At 34.2% G+C, this 17,018-nt stretch overlaps 1 protein-coding gene across 2 annotated transcripts in view; it reads right to left on the bottom strand.

The window, feature by feature from the left end:
- Window positions 1-5,020: 5,020 nt before the first annotated feature.
- Window positions 5,021-17,018, bottom strand: part of ALX1 (ALX homeobox 1) — a 30,906-nt gene continuing 18,908 nt past the window's right edge. For both annotated transcript variants that reach the window (XM_085222379.1, XM_010708794.4), the window contains one exon: window positions 5,021-15,444. In XM_085222379.1, the coding sequence (XP_085078505.1) occupies window positions 15,124-15,444 (321 nt within the window). In that variant the 3' untranslated portion in view covers window positions 5,021-15,123. The remainder of the gene's footprint in view (window positions 15,445-17,018) is intronic.

The following is a 17,018-nucleotide window of genomic DNA, read 5'->3' as shown; positions in this document are numbered from 1 at the left end:
GCAAGACAGAGGAAAAAAAAAAAAAAAAGAAAAAAAGATTAGGATTTGGAGGAGATTCTCCTATGATTTCTTTTGTATTAGGATTTAACTTTCATTGTTTTTGTATACATCTTGTGATAATATACCCACTAACTACTGAAAAATCCAAAGATGTTCTATTCCAAATTCTAGTATTTAATATTTTTTATTATTATTTTTAGAGGTGCAATAGAGGACATAAATCCATGAGTGACTTATAATCTGGCATTCTTATATATGAGCACTTAAAAGAAAAATAATTATCTAGAAAAAAAGTAATCCTAGACCAAAACATGTATGCATTTTGTTCAAGCTCACTTACAAATATGAAGTTTTAATTGCTTTTATTCCTTTTTACTTCATGTCAGTTTCTCTACAAAGTCTCAGAATATTTCTGAACATGGGGATGTTCAGACCTTGATCCCGATTTTGGCTGTTCTAGGTCTTAAGATGTAACAGAAACATGTATTTTTGTCCTATAGTAAGGAGATTGTTCAACTTCATGAATAAGTACATTTGTCTCTTGAATTGATTACCTAACAAAAACATTCCGTAAAAGCTACTTAGGATTACCACATTTCAGCCAATCTACCAGCCTGGAATTTATATTTATATTATTAATAATTCAATGTTTTCTGCAAGCAGTTCTGCAACAGCCAAGACTTTACTTTCTGTTGCATATTTCTAGTTGACACAAATAAATAAAAAATTACAACATAATCATTAGAATATCAAACACTAAAATATGAAGTGCCTCTCCTAGCACTGCTAGCTAGAGATGTCACTTGTCATCATAATGCTCAGAAACAAGTACTGGGGTACAAAAATGTGAACTCTGGAAAGAAGAGATCTCACCAGCATTTCCATTGATTCCAGTCAACTTAGTCAGCTTGAAGTCTCAGGGAGAATCACTTTAAGTAATTTTGGCTACTGACAATTATTCTGTCTTTTCTACCTCCTTTTTTTTCCTTAACATTTATCTCCTATCCAGACTTACTTGTTCTGGCTGTGTATAATAGTTTCTAATTACATTTTTGTTTTTAAAAAAATCTAATTTAAGAAGAAAAAAAGTAGGAAAGTAGATCTATAATCAATGATTTACAGTCCAAGCCATAACCTCACTTATCCCTCTTCTCATAGATTACTCATTTCACCCAATAAGTTTATGACAGTTGCATTTGATTCCCTCTGTTCTACCTGAGTAGTAGTTAGCAAATAGAGTTAAGAAAAAAATATTGTTTCCAAGTTATTACTGCTGCTTCTGATCATCTGAGCACAGCTTGAGGCCGGCCTGCCTATGGTATAAATTAAAGTAGTCTGAAAGTCTGTGTGCAGCTGACAATAGTAACCTTAAATAACTTCCTCCACTATTGTTGCAAAGGAGAAACAGCCTCCTTGATCAGCTTTGTGTTGACTAGAGAGTCACCTTACTTCAAACGAGAGACACCAGCTTTAAGCTTCTAGTAAATCAGTGGAGCAGTTGAAAGGAGGTGTATGAAAATTCATGTTTGTTTCTCTCAAGCTGTCCTTTTATTGTTATGCATGTATGCCACTTTGTATGTGTATCTGAATAAAACTTTCATGGAATAAAACATTTCTAGTCCCGTAGCTAATCTAAGTTGAATATTTGTGATATCTTCATAATATGCTGTTCCTGATACTCATTTGCAACAACTACAACATTTTCTCTGTAGGCATATATATTTTCCTTTATCCAAATTTTCTCAATGAAAAATGAAATGAAATGAAATGAAATGAAATGTCTGGGCACAGAAAGTGAGGGAAAGAAAAGTATCAGTGTCTGAGCAAAGAAACTAGGGGAAAGAAAAGTTTCAGACCTATAATTTTTCAAAAATTCACTTTTTTTTTTTTTTGCAAGACAATACTACTTTCTGAAAACACTGTACTCTTTAGTCCTGACTTAATACTGGATCCCTAGCCTCTAGTTTGCTCAGCATCTTCTAAACTTGAAGATTCTATAACTTAGTATCTTTTTTAATCTTTGACAGCTGGAAAACTGAAAACAAATCAAAACAAAACAAAAACAAAGGAAGATTGGACGAATACTCAAATGTAATAGTGCTACGTACTTAATCTATGTATACAAGCTTATATTGTCACTGTTCTTAGGCCTGAGTGACAGTTCTTGTGAAAGCCCATCAGTTTCTGAAAGACATTGGCAAAATATATGTATGTGATTGTTAATGGGAACTGGGAGGTAAGCAATTGTAAAATGAATCTAGCAAATTAACAGTGTCATGTTCATTACTGCAAGAGTCAAAGCACAGGATCAAAGGCTCAGGAAAAAACAAAGTTTGACAAAAAAAAAAATCAGTTGGGAGTAAGGGTCATAGCCAAACAGGAACTAAAGAATAAAGAGCAGAAGAAAACATCTGCAAGCCTTGCTTGTGAGGAGGGAGAAGGAAATAGGAAGAGGGAGGAACCTTTCCACATACTTGCCCTCAGAGGTTTGCATACATTTGTGTACTCCACATTGTTGTTTGAACCTGATTTATAAAATAGTCACATTTCCGAGATAAGCAACATCACAGATGACCTTCTCAGAGGGGCTTTCCCTCCCCTTAAAGGGTAGAGGATAGAGAACTTTCTCAGTAACGAATATAGAGACTTGTTGACACTGTAACTACCTATCCCCCCAAATTTTTGAGAGATATATCTGCGCAGACCTGTGCATACCATTTTAAAAAATATGTTACCTCATGTTCTCCTTACTTTCCATCTCAGTCTTCACATATGTCTCCATCAAATAGAAGAGCCATCACTACAATAGAGAAAAGCCCTTATGGAATCGGTGAGCACTTTCTCAGACTAGGAAGGAGAACTGCATTAAGAAACAATGTAAAAGTGTTTCACAACCAACTCAGATGCTAGACCTAACCCGTCCCGTAGCCAGTTGGAACCAGCTGTGCCTGGGATGGGGCAACTGTGGCCTGGTCTCAAAGGGAAGATCTGCAGTCCCCTAAAAGCCCAGGGTATGTGGATAGTTGTCACAAGGAAAGGGGATAAAACCCAGTGGCTGTTACTACAGAGTTTCAAAACTGATGGAAGGACATTAAATTGTTAATATTGATTGTTAATATTTGTTTCTGTTTATCAAATGCACAAAAGATACAATATTTTCATCTCAGCAAGTACAAATACCTACCAGTCATTATTTCCACCTAGCACATGTAATTGCCTATACAATTTATCTGTAACATTTTCTAAATCTGAAAATAAAGATTTTTTTTATCAAACTCAGAAAATGGATACAAATTCCACTTTGTAGAGATTACACACTGTGTGCCTTTTAACTGCTTTTTTTTTTATTGAACACTTTTTTCCTATCTTAAAAAAAAAAAAAGGCATGTAAATTCAATTTCTACATTTTAATATTTTGCACAACACTTTCTGCAGAGAATGTTGTCTCTAAATATTAAAATTTAAAAGTACATCCTGGATATCCTTAGAGGTAGTAACAGTTTTTTATAAATATGGCCATACATATTAAAATCTACATCATGCTCAATTGGAAAACATAGGCTTTTTGAGACTCAGGGTCATTTCTGCTTTGCAAGTAATGAACATGAAGAGAGACATCACTTAAGAGAGACAGAAGAAAGTAGATAGATCCATGTAGGAACTGTGAAAGAATTAGGCATTTACCTCTCATTGTATTTGCCTAAATATAAAGGTTACAAATTCAATAAACCAGTTAAGATAAAGCCTAATGCAATAGTTACCTGTGCCTTCAGTTTTAAGGAACACAGTATCAGGAGAATTCTGACTTTGTCCTTACAACCTTTCTTTCTATATTACAGCAACACAAAACTAAGCTCACATCTAAACATTTCAGGATTTGCAAACTTATTTACAAAATGTGGATTTTAATTTTCTTGCTATATCAGAACATCACACAAGTGGGATTATTACTGGGATCTACATTTTATGAAACCAGGCTCAGCGCCTTTATCTTCCCAAAAAATTCCAGTCTCTTTTTTAATCTCAATGCTATCCTTGCAACAAGACATTAGGTATTTTGAGGAGAAATGTCCTTCTGATTCCATCTGTTGAAGCCATAATATTTGAAATCATTTTGCCAGGAAAATAAAAGAGAAAAGGCATGAGTGACTGTAGCTTCCGTCAATAAATAAGTAGATTATCATCAGTACAAGTTCCCATTCTGTTCCAGAAATTTTCACTAGATTCCTTAATTAAGTATTCATGGGAACAGAAACTAGATTCATTCTTTCAAATACTTCATGTGGTAAAATTCCCTTTGATAACCTTGAGCTGAGTAATAGCTTTGTTATTTATTCTAATGTTGCTTTCAGTGTTAAAGGAAGATTCCTCTGCCCCAGATGTCAGCTAAGTCTTAGACCAGGAGCTGAAAAGTTACTTCTTACCTCCTATCATCTGGGCAAAGGAAAACTTATTGGCAGAATTCTTGGGGAAGAAGGCAAAAAAGTGGGTCAAATATAAGCAGAGAGGTAGATTTCTAATTCTACCTTAAAAAGCCTTGATTGTATTTCTTTAAAAGGTGAAAGAACAATACAGCTTACTGTATCTTCAGGCAAGATAAGGCAAGAGAAATATGATGGCTAGGATCCATACTTAAAATTCCAAAAAGACAAAAAGGGAGAAGATAGATCATGGCTATTAAACCAGCAGGAAATCCTTTGTATTCTGTGACATATGGAGTAATGTATTTAAAAAAACAAATAACTCCCCTAACAGCATGTAGTTCATGCATGTTGTTCTTTTTCCACTAATTCCCTCCCCACATTCAATATAAGAATTTTTTTCATGTATTGGTCAGTCAGAGAAAAACAAAGCTACATTTAAAGTATCTCCTCATGAAATGCTACTGTAGTGAGAAAGAATCAAATTCCATTACTTCACTGATCTTGAAATTTGCAGAAGGGCAGCAGATGAAGGAGTACTCAGATCCAGGGAGGTGTTCATTGCTTGTCTGTCCCACAGAATTCACGTGGTAAAAGACTTCTGGTTAATTAAATTTTATTGAATTATTTATACAATACTATGATTTTCCAACCTCTGGTATATTTACAGTCAGTGCATGATACTGATAAAAACAAATGGCACCTATGTAGTAAACACTGAATGGAGAAAGTCTTTGAGTTTGAAACACATATGAAACAGCATCAGCAGAAACAAAGATTTCACACACATGTGCAGAAAAATATGTTGGCTCATACATAAAAACCTTTATTAAGACTCCAAGCAAAAGAAGATTCTGGACTAACGAAGAGAAAGATACAGTTAAGAAATAAAATAGAGTCTGTGTAGTGACTAAAAGGATTAACTTACGAGTCTCAAGTAGCTGAATAAATGGAAGATAGCCATACAGAAGCAAATAAAGATTTGTTGGGAATGAAAAGTAAAAATTAAGAAACTGAGAAATCTAAGTTTGGTGACATACAAGAATTATTTTATGAAGTTATTTGTGCCAGGCATTGGGTACATAATTGTGGACAATTCTTGCTTTTAGGTGCCCCAGCCTGAGCATTTGGGAAAATGAACGATACTAAATCATTTTTTGTAGAAATTCATAACATCCTACAAAACAGGTAAGACAACTAAAAAGAAGTAATTTTGGATTAATCAAATAAGTTCAGGGAAGGACACTAACAGTCTGTCAGGGCTCCACAAAAGAAAGCATATAAATTGCCACATAGCTTTACAAGTAGTCCTGAGGCAAAGACAGTGGGTTACAGCTGGCCTGCAAATTACCAAAAAGAAAGACAGAAATATGTAAAATCTTGAAGACTTACACAAAATTTGATTTTTCTTTGACAAACTGGAGATTTAACTGAGCTATTTTATATAAAAAATAAAGGACTTTAAGCTCAAACTGGAAAGTAGCAGCACTACTTTATATATGCATTTTGGATGCCAAAGAAGAATGGAGATGGTAAAGTTAATATAAATAAAATGTCTTATGTAGCAAGCTATTGCAGTTTTTAGAATTCTTGCCTCTGAACACTTTTGAAAGTCTCCAGATAAATACAGGAGCACAGAATAAATAGAAAATAGCACTTTTCATCTTAGATTAGAGGTTAGAACAGAATGAGTAAAACTGAAGAAATGTGATTGTGCCATATATTGAAAGGACAAATTGAATATCTTCTGTAGAAATGCCCCAGTGTATTTTCAGGTAGATTAAAAACATGAGGGTTGATTTCAGATGAATTAGTTCTTAAACAGAAATTTTGAGGGAGAAGAGAATAACTTTCATTAAATATCACCCATCTTTAATGTTTGCTGCATGGTGTGAAAGTAGAGAGAGAGAGACAGATTTGGTTTTGTTTCATTTAAGGCAAATAATAAAGCATATTTTCTTCTTTACAAAAATAAATACATTTCTTCCCAGGGTAATAAACTTCCCAGTGAACCCTGATATTCATCTTAAAGAGAGTAAACAGATACACACTTATAAAAAATATTTTTCAAGATAATTATGTTTCACAATTGTAATCACTTCTTTGCTGTGTTCTTTTCCTATGTTTATATCTCATATATTTTCACTGTAAGTATAATGGATCCAAGGCCCAAGGTCTTGACTACATTATTCCTTAAACTTTTGGAAATCAGAGTTGAAGTGTGATTATAATTCTAAAGAAATTAATATTGTAACTGGGTCCCATCTCATATGATTCAGAAACACGTAGCACACATTGAAAAGGAGAGTGCATTAATAAAGAATAATAACTGAGAATAATAACTGCAAGTGGTAGACGGGCGATTTTTTCTCAGTCTAATATCAGAAGACCTTGGGAACTTGACCCAGTGATGAGTAAGGCATAAATCTGCTATGCAACTATGAATATATGCAGTATAGTGGCTCCTAAGGACTTGGGAAATTCTTTTCATTGTTCTGACCTCAAGAGGGTCAGTATTTTTATCTCCTGATAATGAAACATGGTTGAGACTGTTGTCTTGTGCTTTTTGAACATTAAAGATCATCTAAGATGAAGTAGTTAAACCTTGGACAGAACAGATTTCTCCTTCACAAAAATATGTATTAAAATCTTGACTATTCAAATAAGACTCATAAATGATGGAGTCTCCATACATTCTGAAAGATCTGAGAAATTTAATGGCCCGAAGCACTTCTCATATAATCTACTAGAGCTTCTAATTGCCTGAACAAATAGCTATTTCTCTCAGTCATCAACCTTAATTATAAATTTTAATACAGTTTCAATAAAAATTACAATTATGCATTATTATTGTACATGGGTATATATTACTGTAAACTATGATGTAAGTAGTAACTTCACCTTTTTATTGCAGAAGATAAATCCCATAAGAAGAGTGGGTCTAAGACAGTGAGTATGTTAGTTAATCACTTTCTATAAATTTTCCATGATCCCCTTTTTGGAGGCTGAGAGAGATTATTACATCACCTGGCTCTGCTGACATTACTAAGGTTATTGTAGGTATGTCTAAGAAGTCATAGCTAAATCTTTCTTATCAATGATATATAGTTTATAATTTGAGTGAGACTTTCCTGCACTTTACCATGTAGCCACCCCCTTGGATTGGCACAATCTTCTCTTCCTACACAAAAGGACTGTCTTTGAGCCACTTCATGTCCTTTCTTTTCCACCTTGCTTATCATTGTTGGGCATGACATAATATGGACCACTGTACTATTTTACCCATTGAAATGTTGTTCCCACTTAAAAACAATACATGACTCAGGTTTGGAAGAAGGAGAGTTAAAATTTCCATCTGAAATTTAAGAATCCTATTAAAGGGAAAAAAAAAAAAAGAAAGAAAGAAAGAAAGAAAAGAAAAAGAAAAAGCAGAACAAATGAGAGAATGAATCATCATCATCTGAATTTTGTAGAAAGCCACCGACTCTTTTTTTCTAAACCTGGAAACAAAACAAACACACTGAGCTTGTATTTGTTATCCCAGTAATATTCTGATAAATAAACTCTCTTAAATTACTCAATTGAGTAGTGAACAACTGATCAGCAACTTTAAGCAAGAATAAGATAGCAAGGTGGATGGATATATTTCTATACAGCCTCTAGGGAGGGAAGTAACCTGTGCTATCCCAATGTTTCTAGGTACATCTGCGATATCTCTCAGCACCCTATATTTCAGGAAGTCAGCATGTTTGTGAAGTTATTGTAAGGTAGCAGCGGGCATAACTAAAACATTGCTAATATAGTACTTGGCCAAAAGTAGCCTCCCCTGTAGGAGTTTGTTTATAAATTGCTTTGGTCCACTTGACAAGGTCAAATCCATTCTCTTAATGATGAATCTCATCTGTTCTGGTGCAGAAAGAAATGTTTTCTTTCACTTCTACGTGTGGTAAAAGCTCATTCATCTCTATACATTCTAAAGGAAAATCCAGCTACATCAGAGAGAGAAGGAGTATTCAGAGGGCAACTGATGGCCAGGAAGATATATTGGATTCACTTTCCTGGGATAGACATTCAAATGGTAACAAGTGATAGAAAACAGCTCTATATTTCAGCATGATGTGTGTTCTCTCTCTTATGATTAAACCCCCTGTGGGCCATCTGCATTTAATGGGTTAGAACTACTTTGTAGCTGCAGTTTTTTCTTTCCATGGCTCTTATTTATTTGAGAGGAGACCAAGCTGCACTCTTAAAAGTGCAGCATGTAGGAAACGCTGCCAAAAGAATGAGAATGAAAAGGCAAATTTATGACCTAGTGTTGTTTTAAGCATTTAGCAGCATAAGTAGGAAGTATAGATAAATGTGCATGTTTAAGTGATTCTCTGTTTATCTCAGTTACATTATTTGCTTAAATTTCTGAGGAGAATTAGATGAATTAGTTTATATAAGAGTTAATACTCTGCCTCCGGACTACCAGTTTAGTATATTTGTGGAATTGTTTTCAAATTAAAACTAACAATTCCCTTTAGAACAGGCTTCCCTAAAGAGGGAAAAACAAAAACTATCCAGTCCTTCCTCGTCTCTCTGATTCTTACCAAAAAAAAACCTGTGTGTTTATTAATGTAATCAATTAGATAAAAAAAAATGATTTATTAAAGTTCAGTGTTTTAAAAATAGCAGAACGGACTATCTCATGAAAAAACATTCATATAAAGTGATGTCGTTTCAGAATGATTTGATTTAGCATTGTAAATCTATTAAGTATTTACTAGGAATCATATTGTGGTCCCGAGTCAAGACCCTGGCAAGACTCCAACTAGCTTCTATTAGGATTTGATCATAGGGAGATTTTTGAGTAAAGGAAATTTCACCCTCTCTGCCAGCACTGAATTATCTGGCTCCAAATATTCAATAAACTCCCAAACAATGAGTGAATTTTCCTCCTTTCTCACTGTATATATTACATTTGTTAAACAGTACTCACTAATTCAGGTTTCTACTCCAATCCACTTTTTTTCTAAAAGGCTCCCAAAACGATTCGGTTTTTTATTTATCCTATGTGTTCAAGTGACAGCTGAATTTTTTCCATATTCCACTATATGTTAATGTTTATAAAGATTAATTAAAAAAATATTTTTAGTACTCTAGAAGCTGAGTTGTTCCCTTAATATCACTTTGAAAGAAATATGCAATGAACATGCTTTATATTGCCTTTTCATAGTTCAAGATCTCGTCTGTTTTCCATTTTTAATGATTAAAACAAATTCATTTGACTAAATACACCTGAGTAAATATAGTCATACTGATTCACATACTTGTGTCTTTTTTTTTTTTTTTTTAAGGACACTGCTTAACAAAGCTTTCATTTTAGCTGAATTATTTCTCAAAAGAGCAAAAACATGGAAGTGTTAACTAGGACCTTACTTTACCTACAGGTAGTTTATTAATCATTATCAGACTGGATATTCGTGTGTTTTTAACAAGAAAGGGATTTAGACCTCTTTGTAATCCCTTTCCATATCAACAAATTTCTCATTCAGAGAGCAATTCGAGGGACAAGAGTCAAATTCTTTGCAACTGCTGGATTATAGCAGAAAACTGCACTGCTGTAGTGACTGTGGGACAAACATGCATTTTGTTCACATATGGGTATTCTCACAAGAGTACAAGGCAGGCAAGATTAAGCCTACTTCTATTATTTTTGTTACATAAAAGGATGCAGAGTTCATCACTATTCTCCCCAGCTTCTGAGAGATCAAGAAATTGACAGCCGTTGGAATAAGGAGTGTTACTGTAGCTAGAAAATGAGCAAGGAAAAGCACTCATGTAAAATCACTCTTGTTAGCCATTGAGAAAGTATAAATACTGTCCTATAAAGTGAAGTCTTGATAATGGTATTTATTTGTTATCCTTATCTTTGATCAATACAATTGCCTATGCACTGATGCATTTCTTAGTCTATTCTACTGCTTATTACTGTGGGAATAATCATCTTTATGAAGGTCAGCAACATGAGCTAAGTGGAAGTTTTGATCTGTTTCACGTGAGGACTCACAATGACCCTATTCCTATAGAAGACAATGAATTTTGAAAGGTCCACTCTGAGATTTTTCCTATTTTGAAAAATCAGTGACACCTAAAGTGGCCTGCATTTGAATACCCTGAATCTCTCTTCTCCCAGAAGATTATTCTGCCATTCCCAGTCATCATACCTCCATGCTCACTGCACCATGCCTCTCTCATACACAAATCTCACATTCCGTACTTGCCCAGTGTACTGTTTATTTTACACAATTTAAATCTAAAATATGTTCTTTCAAACTACTGCAGCTTTACATTCTGGATATTTATTTAGTAAGTATGCTTATGCTGCCAATATTTCAAGTGATAATTCACCAGAGTACCACAGCTGTTTTGTTTTGCACTGGCAATACAAAGCAGCTGTAAACCAAGTTTAACCAGGTAAGTACTTCAGTTTCTTCAGGCTGCTCAGAAGTGGTATTAAATAAGTGGGATAAAGAAGTAGCCATTAGCATAAGCTTTGGGTAACTGCTCACTATCCTTCAAATGCCTGACAAACCTAAATGATCGTTGTAGAGGGATAAGAAGTGTGTACTGACGACAACATGCGTGGACAACTTGTTACTTAGTTATGAAAGTGCTGGAGGGAAAAAAAAAAAGCAAGACAGTCTTTTGCCAAAGACAACAGTTTTTCTCTGGAAACATTCTGAATTTTAGCAGTTTATGTGTTCTAAGATCAGTTTTATCTCTGATCAGACCAGCACATATCTGGAAATTTATTGAGAAAACATTAGTTCATCTGCGTTATTTTGAAAACACTGAAATATTTTATACTTTGCAACCATAAGTATTTACTTCTATCATTTTAAAATATCTCAGTATTAAATGTACAAAATACAATGTATTTTGTTGGTATTTGTTAAATGGTATACTTCACGGCCTTACTATAAAGTTTACAGTCAAAACAAATGCTTTTAACATATTAAACTGGAATTTTTGAACACTTGACAGTGTAAAATATTATGACATTAAAGAAGTGAAGAAATATAGTCCATTTCAGCTCTTTCTCAGCAACAAAAGTTGCCTTCATTGATACATTTCTGTGATGTGTAACACTGCCAATTAAACTGTAGGTAGAAATCATCAGTTGTGTCAAACTCTTCTGATCACCTTTATGTTAAGCGGATGGTCTTTAGCTGCTAAATACAGTGTTGTCCATCATTCACATGAGTCTGTATAAATCTTAGAAAGCACTTTTAATTTTCATGGATGAATTTACATCTGTTTGAAAATTTGACTTCAAACACAGGCTTAACATTTTCAAATTGTTAATGAATCAATCACAGAAGAAAAAAAAACAGCTCTGCACTATGTCATCACAAATTGTTCACAGTAATAATTACAACAATATTTCACTTTCTCTTTTAACAGGGACTCTCTGCAGAGAAGTTCTAAAAATTTACTACCCAGCATTGCGTGATGATCACATATCTCAAACATTAGTTAAAGAACTTGGCAGGAAGGCTATGTAAATCACCTCCTTTTGTTTTTAGTGCATCTACCACATGTTGAAGAAGCAGTGAAAAGATTAGTTGTTCATGCTGAGAAATCGTTAAGTGGATACAATCAAAAAACTAGAACACAAGTCCTGACAAATGTAGTAGTATAGTCCAGTGAAAAATGAAATCATTTACATTGAATAGAAATTTATTCTAATTATTTGCATACACAGAAATGCCTCTTCTCAAGATTTTTTAATAAAAAGAGAACCCTACAAATAGACTCTTTGGCTTTATTTGCACTGCTTATGGAATAAGGAGCTACTCATCTTGGTTAAAAAGTCTGAGTCTGGCCTTAAGCCAGTGTGGGCCAGATTCTGCCATCCTTACCAGAGTTAAATAGTACCTTAAGCTGGGCCTGATTATGAACCAATTACTCATGTTGTGGTGAGCAACTCTTTGCATGAATAGGGCCATTGTGAATAAACTTTTACAAGTGATTCACAATTTGATCTATGTGAGTAGTCTTGCTCACATCAATGCATCTACACATGGAGTAAAGCAATACTAAATAAAAGTGGCAGAATGTGACCCTGTTGTAGTACTTGACATCTAACATGAAGATACTTTTTCATTAGCTAAATGAAATGCTGCAGCCAACAGACTATCATTCATTCTTTGAGACAAGGCTGATTCAAGAGCATGACAAGCTTAATGCAGGTCTGCAACTTATCACACCTCAGGTTTAATGAAGGGTTTAATACCTGTTTGCCGAATGCATAAAGTTATGCTAGCAACATGTAACAAATAATTTCCAATGCTAAAACTGAGAAAGAAAATTTAATTAGAACTGTATCCCTTTCATTTAATTAAAATCAGCTGGCAAATGACAGTCTTTTATTTTCCCTTTAATTTTGGAAGCTTCAAGCATCTAAAAATGCTGTAATGTTTTGAAAAATGATGTTTATTTTCCCCAAGCAGTCTCTCACTGTAATAAATTCCTAGAAATTGTTTAATTTTATTCTTTACATAAAATGCCCTGTAAAAATGAACTTACTGGACTTCACAAGAAAATAATTACAAATTCTGCTTTCAAAATAAATGAATAAACTAAAAGACAGACAACAAGGAAAATAATGGCTAATTTTGCCGGCTTTTGCTTCTTGGTCCAGTAATCATAACCTAGTAAAGATTATTTGAAAATCAGTTTGACGTGTTCTATATATCATAACTTAAAAAAGGATTATGAGGAAACTGAAGAGGGAAAAAAAAAGGAAAAACTTGCATTTCCACTACTTGTGTATCTGGCACAAGTGTCTATATAAAACTAGCATTTTTACCTGTACTAATAAAATTCTTTTTTATTTAAATCATAAGGATCATTTTACTTCTGTCTAAGCAGATCATAAAAAAAGGAAATGATAAGTTCTAGCCAGAATACTCTTTTACAGTTACTCAGGCCAAAGTTGAAGTTCATTTTCAGAAGAAGAGTAGAATCAGGAAACCACGAATTCAAGCATATGTATGTCTCTTTCAATAGTTTTTCTAAGAATTTACTGTAAAATACCCGTTTACAACTGATCCTAATGGTTTCAAATTTAAGTCTAATTTTTCCACTGAGATTACAGAATAGACCCATCTCCTATTTTTGTTTTCAAGTTAAGCCTCATGACTAGGAGCAGAGGCAAGCTGGGAGTGTGTTTTTATGAGTACTGGTAGTTTTGCTGTTGCTGTGATAAAATGTGCTCCCCTGATCTTCCCTTCTCCCCTCACCATGCTCCTTTTCTAACTAATATCCAGAGAGAAAAGCAAGAAGGAGCAGGGGGTACTCAGAGACCTGTATCCTGTTTAATCACAGCCGTGTGAGTCCTACTTTATTTCAATTAATTTACTTTGCCTTTATGAACCTGAGAGACTGACTGTTGCTTTCAAAGAGGCTGACATTTCACTCATCTGAAGGAGCCTGGAATGTGACAGGGGAAAGGGAGGAGAAGTAAATCAAAGTAGATAGCAGTTCTCCAGATGTAAAGTATTTTTCTTCTCCTCTATTTTTTTTTCCACCAGAAATGTCAGAAAGTCTGCTGACATTTTAATTCCTTTGTGATAGGCTGGGAGCTGAGAGCCAAATCCTGCTGCCACTGCAGTCGAAAAGATTTTTCCTATGGACTTTAAAGGGAGAAAAACAGTCTTACATTCTGGGAAAAAAAAAAAAAAAAACAACGTATCAACAAACTGTAAAACTAAATGAAATATACTATTATAACATTTTGAGATCAGCCATAGACTGAAATTGGAAAGGCTTGTTGGACTGTTTCCTTTTCAGTTTGACCACAGCATAGAAAAAACAATGAGAATGGAGCAGAAGTGGGATTTTGCTGTTGCTGTTCTGTAAGTTTCAAGATATTCTATCTGAAACCTTAAATATTTCATTTAAACTCTAGTCAATTTACACAATCTGTGCACTTCTTTGAAACTCTCTTAAACACTTATTCTGCTTTTAGTGATATCTTTATTAAAAATCTCATGATCTGTAATAGGAATACACTCGAGTTCATAAAATGAAGGACTACCTTCTATTCTCATTATGTTAGTTGTGCATTGCTACAGCTCCAGTGAGTTCTACATGCATTTAGAAAAGCAGCAAGCTGGCTCAGAGCCGCAGCACAGTACTGAGAAAGTTAGGTCTACAAATTCCACCTACAACATAAGTGATCATATATTTCCTTCTCTGCATGGTGTTCTTAGAGATTTACATCACAGTTCTAATATACGAAATGTATTTTCCTTTACATAGTTCTTCCATTATGAAGTATTAAATTGAAAAATATTAATTTTGTATACAGAATTGCTAAGAACCAATGGCGTAGACATATTTGCTTAATTGGTTTATTCTTTTTTGCAGGTTCTATAATCATATTTCATCAACTTGTACAACAAAACATATTTTTATATAAAAACCAAAACAAACAGGGCTTGTTGAACTTGATGCATGGTAAATCTATATGGTTTATTCTTAAGTTTTATTGTTAAATATAATATTGCATTTTTGTAAGCAGACGTCACGTATATTGTGATTTTTAGCATTCCACACACAGCAGCTTATTGTTGTGTCCTTTAAATATGGAAAATAAAAATGCTTTCAGTTTACTATTTAAAAAAGGATATGAAGAAAGGGTACAGCTATATTACATAGCCCAAGAAATATTGGCAGCATGCTCTTTGGCTTTCATCCGTAGAACTGCAATGCTGGAAGATCTCCTTTCAAATTCCGGCTTGGTTTCAAAAGCATGTCCATTGGTTGCCCCAGAAAGTAAGGAGTCAGTGAAAAAATTATTGAGGGGCACATGGCTGAACTGATTCTGGTGGTTTGAAAAGCCTGTGTAGCCAGAATCTGTCCGGGGTGAATGGGAATAAGGTGTCATACAGGAGGAAGTATCTCGTGGTATCATGCAGGAAGTAACCACAGAACCACTAGCCGTGTTCCCCGCCCACAGATTGTTCTGAATCTGGAACATATAAAATGAATAATATTAAATATAGATATTTCATCTTTTGTTTTCTGCTCTACTTGATTTCACTTAATACATCCATAACTAGTTTCTCCTCAGAAGTGTTTACGAAATTAAATCCTAAGAAACCTACAAATAAATCCATAAAATACAGACATGGTTGATAATACATCCAAGAGTTTTTCCTGAAGTTCTTTCAAAGATAGTTTTAAGATAAAAAATTCTTTTTGTGCTTGTTTTTTTTAATAGGAGATTACACTTGAGGGTGTTTCTTTTTCGGCTTGCAGCCTGAACAAATGGTGTTGTACATCCCTGGAAAACACTGCATGACAGACTAGGAGACAAACTTTGTGGTTACCAGTGAGGTCTGCTGAAGATCTGGAGTAACCCTATATTTAAGCTTTGATGTGTAATGTTTTCTATATTTGGCAGGCACTTAAAACTTCATTCTGAGCTTCAGGCCTTCTTCTATCATCTATGAATAGATTCTATACATAGGTATTTTTTCACATATTTATTACTAGATTAATATACAGAAAGATTTTTGAGGTCTAGCACATCATTATCAGACCGTGCATTCTTTCATCCATCTCTATTTACTTTGCTTTAATCAAACAAACTTCAGACTCAGCAGCAGTGCTATCTTTTTAAACTCTCTGCTGTCTATATTTCTCTGTCACAACTGTATGGATATGCTCTCTGGCATACTGGGACTTCCTTAGTCATTTTTTGCTTCCACTCACTGTTCTCTTATATAGCTTTTTATTTATTTTCCACTTTTACTTACATGTCCTTCCTGAATGTTGGCTTTTAAAAAATTTACAAACTGTGGTACACCAGAATATATCACGATACAAGGCATTTGTAATTGTCATTCAAAGTACCGAAGTTCCTAGTCAAGAGCTGTATTCTTTAGGGTTGGTTGTTGTTGTTGTTTTTTAACTTTGCTAAATTTGTCTTCATCCTGAAAACCCACTGTCTATTCAGTATACCACTGCTCTGATGCACTGAGATTGAGCCCAAATATTTGTTCTCTGCTTTAAGTTGAAGTAATTGCAATTACTCTTTGGTTAGCACTATAAAGTGAATTCCTCCTTCACACTTAATTTTATTTTCATGTTGCAAATGAATTTGGGCTTTAATAAATGCAAGTTATGCTTGTAGCTGATTTTTTTTTTTACTATCAGATTTGAGATCAGTGGAAATAAAGAATAATGAGAGTCACCCAGAGTGAAAAAATTCTTCCCACTCAGCACTCTTTTTCCTATTATCCTAATTCTTTGCAACAGCACGTATTCCCCAAACCACCAAGTTAAAGATAAATTATGGCTCACTGAACTCATCTAGTTGAGATATAGAGTAGATAGAAAGGATTAGATAATTACAGTCTTATTTTACAAATTATACTTTGAACAGTTGTATTAGCAGAGGCTGTAGGAGCTGACAAACTAATTTGGACTCTGGTAATTTTGGCAATAGAAAAGTAACTTCTCTATCTTGGTTTCCTGCAGAAAAGTGGGGAGAAAGCATGGTAGCAAATCCTTGGTTCCCAAATTCTTGGTCTTGCCGGT

The sequence above is a fragment of the Meleagris gallopavo genome, chromosome 1, assembly GCF_905368555.1.
Source record: "Meleagris gallopavo chromosome 1, MGAL_WU_HG_1.1, whole genome shotgun sequence".
Taxonomy (NCBI): Eukaryota; Metazoa; Chordata; class Aves; order Galliformes; family Phasianidae; genus Meleagris; species Meleagris gallopavo.
Note: the sequence above shows the minus strand (reverse complement) of the source record. Positions and strands in the feature narration are given on the sequence as shown.